The sequence below is a fragment of the Nanorana parkeri genome, unplaced genomic scaffold (genome assembly GCF_000935625.1).
Source record: "Nanorana parkeri isolate BGI_ZX_2015 unplaced genomic scaffold, ASM93562v1 scaffold1078, whole genome shotgun sequence".
Taxonomy (NCBI): Eukaryota; Metazoa; Chordata; class Amphibia; order Anura; family Dicroglossidae; genus Nanorana; species Nanorana parkeri.
The window spans coordinates 20,708-30,385 of record NW_017307346.1 but is presented as its reverse complement, the minus strand read 5'-3'; the positions used below and the strand labels follow the sequence as shown (position 1 = coordinate 30,385).

The following is a 9,678-nucleotide window of genomic DNA, read 5'->3' as shown; positions in this document are numbered from 1 at the left end:
CCCCAGCCCCCCCAGGATATCCACATTAGGTTGTGGAAAGTGGCTCATTATTAAATGTGTACAGCATAAAAAAAAAACAAGTTTCTTTATAATTCTAATGGTATGGTACATGTTCACTAAAGAGCAGAGAGCTGGGAACAAGTACATGTCAGCCTTACTTGTAGGTGGCTGAGCTAGACTTTTATCTTATCACCAGATGTTAAGCAGAACCTATGAGGAAAAAATTGCATTGCCTATGACAACAATAAAACCATGTGAGTAATGGCACATAAAAGGAGCAGGACAGAACTCAAAGTGCTAGCTTTGCTGTAAAACCTCACCTTACCTCCACATCTAAGCATTCAAGGTTATGGATGTCTATAGCAAGTGCCTCTTTAAATTTTCTAGTCTTGACCAGAAAAATGCCACTCTAGTTTCTAATGGCTGCTGCACAAACACAATTCCCCTCTACAAATAAAAATGTCAGCACAGCTACAAATGAAGTAATATAAGTGTTTACTACTTTATTAGAAAAGTAATAGTCTTAACATTCAGAAGCATACAAATGACAAAAAACACACTAGAACAAGATTTAAAACAATTAAAATTAACACATACAACTCCACCCACCAGTTCATAACCAGCCAAATAAGTCATCTGCTTAAGGACTCAATGATAGTTCTACATTGTACTGACTCAGAACAATGTACTGCAAAACGTTAAGTAAATAAGATATACAAAGTCCCCAAATCTGTGTAAATAAGTGGTGCCTCCTGGTGAAGATGGACCAATATGGTACGACTGGAGGAGTAAGAAATCCATGTGGATCACAGCCATCTGACTGGCGGTCGTGTTTACTCTGTTATGCTGGGCACACACCTTACAACCATCTCAAGACCTCTGTCTTGCGATGGTTGTAAGGTAATTTAAAAAATGTACGATCTGCCTATCTTGGACAGGCAGATCATAATTGTGATGATCGCAAGCAGCGCGGGCTTCCGATGACCGCAATGCCGAGCGGGCAGTGTGCACTTGCGCACAGCGGCCCGTCCGGCTTTTATCTTACGAACATGCTACACACCCGCCGAACTTCGTACGATGCTCGGCGGGTTTTCGAACATGTTCGTAAGTTAAAAGTCGTGCGACCTTACAGTAGTAGAGGTCGCACGCCTTCCACACACCTTACGATAATCGTATGATCGCGGGATTTCCCGTGATTATCATACTATTATCGTAAGGTGTGTGGGCACCCTTAGCTGAGTTTAAGCTTTTCACTTATAATTTGGTCAAGGTTCAGTAGACATATACAGGGCTATTCATAAGAGGGTGAAGAGTTTGGAGAAGGCATAAGAAGTGAACAATCTAGGATAACATAGCTGAACTGGACAGGGAGCTGAATTACAGAATGTTTCCAAATCAGCTATGTTGTCCTAGATTGTTCACTTCCCCCGCCTTCTCCAAACTCTTCACCCTTATGTGAATAACCCTGGAGGTTTTTAATAAACTCAGCAACTTACATCCATTGTCTTCCTGTAAAAGGACACTTTATTCTTCTGTAGGCGCTCCATGGCATTCTCATACTGTGAGGAAACAATAAGATACATTAGCCTGACATTGGAGTGATAGTTCATAATATCATATAATGATTAGGCAGCCACAATTAAATATCTGCTTGTTTTGATGTTAGTAACCCAGATGGGCAAAATACAGTAAGCAATAAAGTAAAATGCATAGGCTCCTGAAGAATCTTCCGCCAGCCCCAGGCCCATATGGGAGTACAGACCTTCTGCTATGGGGCTGGAGGAAGTAATCAACGGACTACACCTGTGGTGACATCACCACACTTGTGCTCCATTAAGATCCCTCTGCCGTGGTGGTAAATGGAACTTCATAGATCCTGTGAATGGATGATGCTGCTTTCTGGGTGGAGCCATACTCATTCATGACAAATTCAAACCTAAACAGAAGCCCCCATGGATGATAAGTGGGAGGTGGCTTGAAGGTAAAGGGGCTGGGGAATGTGGCCATATTTCATGTTACACCCTAAATATGGGTGTAACAGAAAACATGGTCAGATAGGTGGGCTATTCTTTTAAAGCTGAACTCCAGGCAGATATAAGAGACACCAAAAAATCATTAAATGTATTTATTTATTTTTTTCATGCAAGAAGTCTAAATGCCTGAATTTGACTTGGTGTCAGCCTCCTACAGTCATTGTACAGCAGAGCTCAAACTTGGGGAGGGAAAAGCAACACAGGGAATTAATCAGTTGTGCTGCAGTGCAGGGGCATTCTCATAGGAGGAGAGACAGAGGGATAGAGAAGCAATCATTAGTCTGCTGCTTCTCCTTTTACTGTCTAGTCGCAGGGTCGGGGTGGTGAGCATACTTGTGTTACTAAACTGCAGCCGTGGAAAAAAAAATCAGGTCTCCTTGCCTGCCTGGTGTGTATTCTCAGAATTGAATGGACAGAAATGCATATCGTTTGACAGGTAAAACAGTTCCCGTATATGTATGCAGCTGTTTGGCTGGAGTTCAGTTCTAGGCTTCATTCACACTTGGTGCTTGTGTTTTTATGCAGAGATGTGTCTGCAAAATCTCTCAGGCTAGATGCTTTGTTTATGCTTCTAGATGCTTAAAATGACACCTGTTTACACGCATATGCATTTAGATGCGTTTGTTCTTTGCCCACTAGAGTAGCCAGTGAGATTTCAGCAAATAAACAAGTCTTGCATTTAAATGCATTTTGGTGCGTTTAGAAGTTAAAATTGATTCCTGGATGCACCTGATTTGTATTTTTTCTAAACGCAGCTAAACTGACTGCAGATAAATGCATCTAAAGCAAGGTTTAAATAGATCCAATGGAAATCATTAGATGTATACAGTATATATATATAAATATATATGTGTGTGTTTAGAAAACCATTTTAAAGGCATATAAACGCACCTAAAGTTAATGTAGCTTTAAAGTAAGGGTACGTTTAGAATATTTGGCACTGTTCCAGCATGTTGCTGTTTTGTTCGGGTTTTTGTGCTAGTCTGTGTTTACTCCAAGTTTTCCCATTGCGACACCACGAGGCAACATGAGGAAATAAAAAGAAATGATTTTTGCTGACCTTAACCAATTTTTGCTGAGAAAAGTAGTAGAGCTGAGATTTTAATGAGGAGAAAATACATAAATGAAGCGGCTGAAAAATACAGAGAGAGGAATTTATCAAAACTGGAGCAGACAAAATCTGGAGCAGTTGTCCATGGCAACCAGTCAGCTTCACTCTTCAGTTTGTTCAGTTAAGATTTGAAAATGAACGAGAGAAGCTGATTGGTTGCTGTGCACAGCTGCTCCAAATTTTGTCTGCTCCAGTTTTGATAAATTCCCCTCATAGTGCGACCTTCCTGGTGTACTGCATCCCACCGCAAATATACCTTTTTCCTCAGTTCCTTTTGTCTCTCTCTGAAGTCTTCCAAACTCCGCAGTTCTTCCCTCACAGTTGCTGCTAGTTGAATGTGAGAGTTACCAATATTCTCAATTTCTGCAACAGCACAAAGCACATACTGAAATATTTCCACACACAAACAGCAATATGTATTATATTATTTCTCTAAAGTCAGTTTCTAATAAGTGGTAATAAACACAAACATTTTGTTCAAAAATTATACAATTCTTTAATGTGATCCTATTAGAATTAGGCCTCATGCACACTAGCAGGCTGTGACTAAGCCCAACAGAAGTTATCTGGAAAGTATAAAACAACTTTATGCTTCCCAGATCACTTTTTTCTGGGCTGGGCTTAGTCGCCTTTATACGCGTTTACATGCGTTTGCACGTGTTTAGCGGCATAAAACTGCGCTAGTCGGACCCAGAGCGCAGAAATTTCTATTGTGGGTAAACTGACCTAGACTGAAGGCACGTAGATGCTGCTGGACTCCTAGGTGTGCATTCAGTGATAGAAAAGCATTACATGAGTCCAGAAATGCGCTCCAAATGCACCTGAACTCAACATTTGTATACGTGGTGTGCATGAGGCCTTAGAGAGTTAGCATGCGCAATGACGTCACGGCGGGGTGTCACCCGGTCTTAGCTCCGGGTGTCACCCAGCCTCGGGACGCCCCTGATGCAATATATATCAATTGTGCACAGAAACCAGGCTTTTAAAACCTAAACACACAGGAGTTCATTTATAAAAGTTCAGCGCAAGAAGTAATGGACTTCACATGTGGTTATGTAGATTGAGAGGGAGTTGTACATCACTTGTGAGATTTAACACAGGATTTTCTATATGTACACATTTTATGAGATGTACTAGCACATTTTTTTTTCTATGTTTATTGTGGTTTATAGTGTCTAGAGTCCATTAGACCTAGAGCTTTTTCTTACTATCATCAGCACAGGCATTGTACAACACAGGTGTTGTGAATTACACAAAATTGTTTATCACTTTGTGACAATTTCACATTTCATACAATTCATACAAAGAAGCTCCTGTACTCCTTTTGGCGCAGGGCGTTTTGTAGCGCGTTCATACAGCCTGTAATATGCCCAGGTGTGAACCATACTCATAGGAAATAATGGGATTTCGGTGTTTGAGCGTTTTGCAGAGCGTAGGAACGCGCTACAAAACGCCCAGGTGTGAACCAGGCCTATTCCTAGCGCAGTTTTTTTCTATCTAACATTCCTATTACAATGTTGATGTTATACCAGGATAGTAAATGCTGGGACTTTACAACTCCTTTAAGTAACAAAGCAAATAAACATGAATTGTACGGAAACAGTAACAATAACCTTGAAATTAGGTCTTTGCATCTTCTTTTTCTTTATCGTTTCCTATATTTGTATTCAGTTTTATTTTGTGGATTTGTAATCTGTAGAATGTAGTGTTTGCTCTGCACCAGCACATGATCCTGTTCCCATGAATCAATCCCTTTCTCAGAAACAGCAAAGCCTGAAAATACTTTATAAATGCAAAAGTTCCCAAAGCCTGTGTCAGTATGAATGAAAAAATAGGATTTACTTACGCTGTTTTAATGCCTCAAATGATCCTCGCAGTTTGCTGGAATTCATAAGAAGAAGAATGAATACATCATCATCATCTAATATATGATTAGACGCTCAATAAACATGTGTAACGAGAATCAGCTCACCACAAGCAAAATTGGCCCACTTCATTAAAGGCTGAAATCAGTTTGCATGTCTATATTTATCTGATTTTCAATGCAAGCCATAGAGCATCTATGGTTAAAGACTAAAAATGAATATGTATTTCTATACTTGGTTCAACTTTCCATAAATTCAATTTCACTCCTTATATCCATATCGAGCTAGAAGTTTGCAAACTTATTGAAAATGCCCATAGGATGTACTTCCTCAGTGCACTGATACAGTTTTGCTCAGCCACGTGAATGTGCACTTTCTTGTGTCACCACCCTCACAGAGACTGCCTTCTGAACTTCAACTCAATGTCAGAAATATGTAACATTATCGTTGCTTGCTGGAAGCAATGCATGATGGCATATGTAGTCTGGGGAAATTGAGATTGCATCACATTAAGCAGCACAACCTGGTTCCCTCAAGCACTCTGACATCATCATGTAACATGCAGGACCAGCAGTTCTGCATTATAAGTGAGAACGCTGAGGGCCTGTCGACAACCTGAAGCATGAGAGAGAAGAGCAGAGCTCTGGCCACTGGTAAGTAAAACTGCTGTTTATGTTACCCCTAGGCAAAAACGAGTATTAAAACTTCACAGTGCTTTTGGTTTTAACCTTTAACCAAGTTCAGCTTTAAGCATATAATTATAATTATGTTAATGGGTATCAACAGGCCCGGCGCTACCGCAAGGCAAGTCAGGCGGCCGACTTACGGCGCTGCAGGGTGAGGGCAGAAAAAACAGGGCATTTTGACAAGTACTTGTACTTGTCAAAATGCCACGATGTTTGCGCTATGTTTTTTTTCCACTTACCTTCGGTCGGGAGAGCAGCGGCGAGTCAGCGCTGGTCCAGTGGGAGGAGCCTTAGGTGGGGTCCTAATTTAGCTGGCCAGCAACTGCCAGAGGATCCCGACACGCGTGGCACCTCAGGTGCAGGCAAGGTGCAAAAATGCACCTTAGCTGTGTAGGCAAGGATCCTAGCACCGGCCTATTTGGTCCAGAACTTCATATGGTATAGCCAGGGTCATGTGAGCTAAGAAGTAGGTAAGGAATTATTTATATGAAGGATTCTGTTCTGAACATCCGAGGACCATTGTTGTAGAGCAGGAGTATCAAACTCAATTCCCTTGGGGGCCAAAGGACACATTTTCTTTTCCCATGGGGGGCACTTGCCAAACTTGATCAAATTTCATCCTTCAAAACAAAATGTAACTATATACAGTACCAGTGTTAATGTCTGCATGGGTTTATAATGTCAGTATATGTGTTTGTGATGGTTTCTTTCCATGCAATGTCAGTATATTTTATAGGTTTGTGTGTATTGTCAGGATTTCTGGGAGTAATGTTGATATGTCTGGTAATGTTTCTGTGTGTGTCAGTATGTAATAAGGATGCACCATATCGGTATCGCTGCTGATACTGCACATTTTGTTGAGTACTCATGAAAATGCCCAGATACTAAACGCGGATACCGGCACTTTAACATTTTAAACTGAAGCGCTGCTTGAGGTCCCGTGATTGCAGGGGACCTTGGCAGACTTCCTGTGATTTGAGGCGTCTGTTTACAGCGCCGGCCGCACATCTCGTTCTTCCTGAGCAACCCCCCCGCCTGCATCCACCCTCTGGACCCCTGGTGAGATCCCGCACAGCCTACTTGAGACTCCGTACAGCCCTTGTGAGACCCTGCACAATCCTTGTGAGATCCTGCACAGCCCCAGGGAGACCCCTCACAGCCCCAGGGAGACCCCTCACAGCCCCAGGGAGACCCCACATAGTTACATAGTATTTGAGGTTGGATAAAGACACATGTCCATCAAGTCCAACCTATTTGTGTATGTGTGTATGCTCCTATTGGTGTGTAGTATGTATAGGTCCCTTGTGTGTTTTCAATTTTAAGAGTACTTGTACCCCTGTATATTACGGTCCCTGAGGAAATCGTCCAATCGCCTCTTGAATGATTCCACACCTTTAGCCGAAATCACAGCATGTGCCACGAATTCCAGAGCTTGACCGATCTAACTGAGAAGAAACCCCTTCGCCCCTTGTGCTGACATTTTTTCTCCACCAATTTTAAGTGGTGGCCTCTCATCCTTGTCATCGAGTTAATTGTAAAAGGTTTGCTGCTAATGTAACTATCCCCGGTAAACATTTTATACATGAAAATCATGTCCCCCCTTAATCTCCTTACTTCCAAGGAGAACATGTTTAATAACTCAGGTCCTCCATCCCTTTTATGATTTGTATCCTCCCTGTTCACTGGTGCCCAAAACTGGTCCGCATACTCCAGAAGAGGCCGAACTAGTGATCTATAAAGTGGCAGAATTACGGACTTGTCCATGCAAAACATTCCCCTCTTGATACAGGAAAGGACTCTGCTTGCTTTGTTTACCGCTGCCTGATACTGCAAGCTATTTTTCAGCCTGTGGTCTACAATGACCCCCAAATCTGTTTCCCTTTCGGACTTTCCGAGGGGAGCTTCCATTAGTGTGTAATCCGTTTTTTTGTTTTTAACCCCAAAGTGCGCAACTCTACATTTATCTACATTAAACCTCATCTGCCATCTGGTTGCCCACTGATCCCACTGTAATGTTATAGCGTCAGTTTCAGTGTCTATTACCCTCCCTATTTTGGTATCATCAGTAAACACTGAAACATGGCTGTTTACCCCCTCCCCAATATCGTTAATAGATTAAACAGCATTGGGCCCAGCACAGACCCCTGCGGAATGCCGCTCATGATCCTAGCCCAATCCGAGAAGGTGCCATTTATCGATACTCTTTGTACTCGTTCCTGTAGCCAGTTCTCTATCCATGTACACATTAATTCATCTATGCCCATAGACCTCAGCTTGTATAGTAAACGTTTATGAGGTACTGTGTCAAATGCTTTAGCAAAGTCCAAGTATACCACATCCACCGGCCTCCCTCCATCCATCCAGATCTCTACTTACCTCTTCGTAAAAAGTTAGCAGGTTAGTCTGACAAGAACGGTCTTTCCGAAATCCATGCTGGTTGTCATTTACTGTGCAATTTTCCCGAACAAATTCTACTAGGTGGTCCTTAATCATGCCCTCTAACACTTTACAAACTACCAATGTAAGGCTAACCGGTCTGTAGTTCCCCGGATGGCATCTGGACCCTTTTTTGAATATCGGAACCGTCTTCCCATTTCTATACCCAATATTGAAGGTAATCACATAGGGGTCAACTTCATACTGGACAAGGCTCCGGCTTCCCCCCTGGAGATAGACCGAGTCCACCGCGTGGGAGGACCCAGGCCAGACGGGGACCCGAGGCCTAGGGACATTCTCTGTCGTATTCATTTCTTCGCTGAGAAGGAAACCATCATGCACAAACCATGGCAGAAGGGCCCCATCCCCTTTGACGGAGTGGACATTTCTATCCTTCCAGACCTATCTTGCCGCACACTCCATATGCGGCGGACCCTACAACCTCTCCTCGAGATCCGCCGGGCTGGGGGCCTCTACACCTGGGGATATCCCTTCAGCCTGAGTGTGCGCCGGAACGGCCGGACCTTCCTTCTACGTCACCCGACCCAACTGGAGGAACTTTTCACTTTCCTAGAAGTGCCACCTGTGGAGGACACGAACTGGCTTGGCCCTCACCTAGACGTCAAACACCGGCCTCTCCCCCAGAGGCGCCGCAGCACTTCCTGGACCAGGCCCAGGGCCTTCCGCCCTGCACCCACGGCTAATGAGCCCTAAACCTCCGAGGCCTCGTGACGATTTGCCTTCATGCTTCATCCCCAGCGGGCTCCTGCGTATACAGTCCCCGCTGGTTGCCCTGATGACTACTGGCTAGTGACATTCCCTGGCCATGCGGAACACTCCACATTGGTACCCCATTCTGCCCTCGGACTATCCTGCCAGCGGGACCACCCCAGTCGGCAAGGACTGGCCCTCGGGCTATCCCTCCTTCTGCTGAATGCCCCTGGACCCAAATACCACTGGACTGCCACTTCACCCCCTGCCTTACCAGACCTAGCCACTGCCGGACTGCAGGATGTCCTCTGGACCGTCAGCACTGGACCCCCCTGGACAGGTGTGTATTGTGTGTTACTGTTTGCACCAGGTAGAAACTTTTGAGTTTTCCGCCTTATATAGTTTATCATTTCTCTGATACCTTTGCCTTTGTGTTTACCTCCAGCGCAGCCTCCCTCTAGAGGGCTATCCCAGTGGACGGGACCAGATGAACCACTCTTCTCGGATGCTCTCCACGATGGCCATCCCACTGTTGCTCACTGTGTTGATGATACTAATGTTAGCTTTAGTTTTTGCTGCTGTTGTTTCTATGTTATTGAAAATGCACTTACATATGTCTTTGTTGATAAGGTTGGGACCTTGTTTACCTGTCCCTCCTTATACAGTTCCTGATGTCTAGGTGATAGCATCTCACCATGTTTGGATTTTACCCCAGCTGTGCTCCCCCGCCCGCTGACCGTAGTCCACCACTTTCCCCCACATAGGTCCTCGGCTCTGCCCAGACCCCCGGAGACCCTTAGCTCCCCTTTGGGGCCTGTGGTGACCCGAACAGCGAG

At 44.0% G+C, this 9,678-nt stretch overlaps 1 protein-coding gene across 1 annotated transcript in view; it reads right to left on the bottom strand.

Moving 5' to 3' along the window:
* PSTPIP1 (proline-serine-threonine phosphatase interacting protein 1) overlaps positions 1–9,678 on the bottom strand; it is a 41,600-nt gene that overhangs the window by 18,907 nt on the left and 13,015 nt on the right. The window contains exons 4-6 of the mRNA XM_018567631.1: positions 4,991–5,025; positions 3,401–3,507; positions 1,497–1,559 (exon numbers count right to left, since the gene is read on the bottom strand). Of these exons, the coding sequence (XP_018423133.1) occupies positions 1,497–1,559; positions 3,401–3,507; positions 4,991–5,025 (205 nt within the window). The remainder of the gene's footprint in view (positions 1–1,496; positions 1,560–3,400; positions 3,508–4,990; positions 5,026–9,678) is intronic.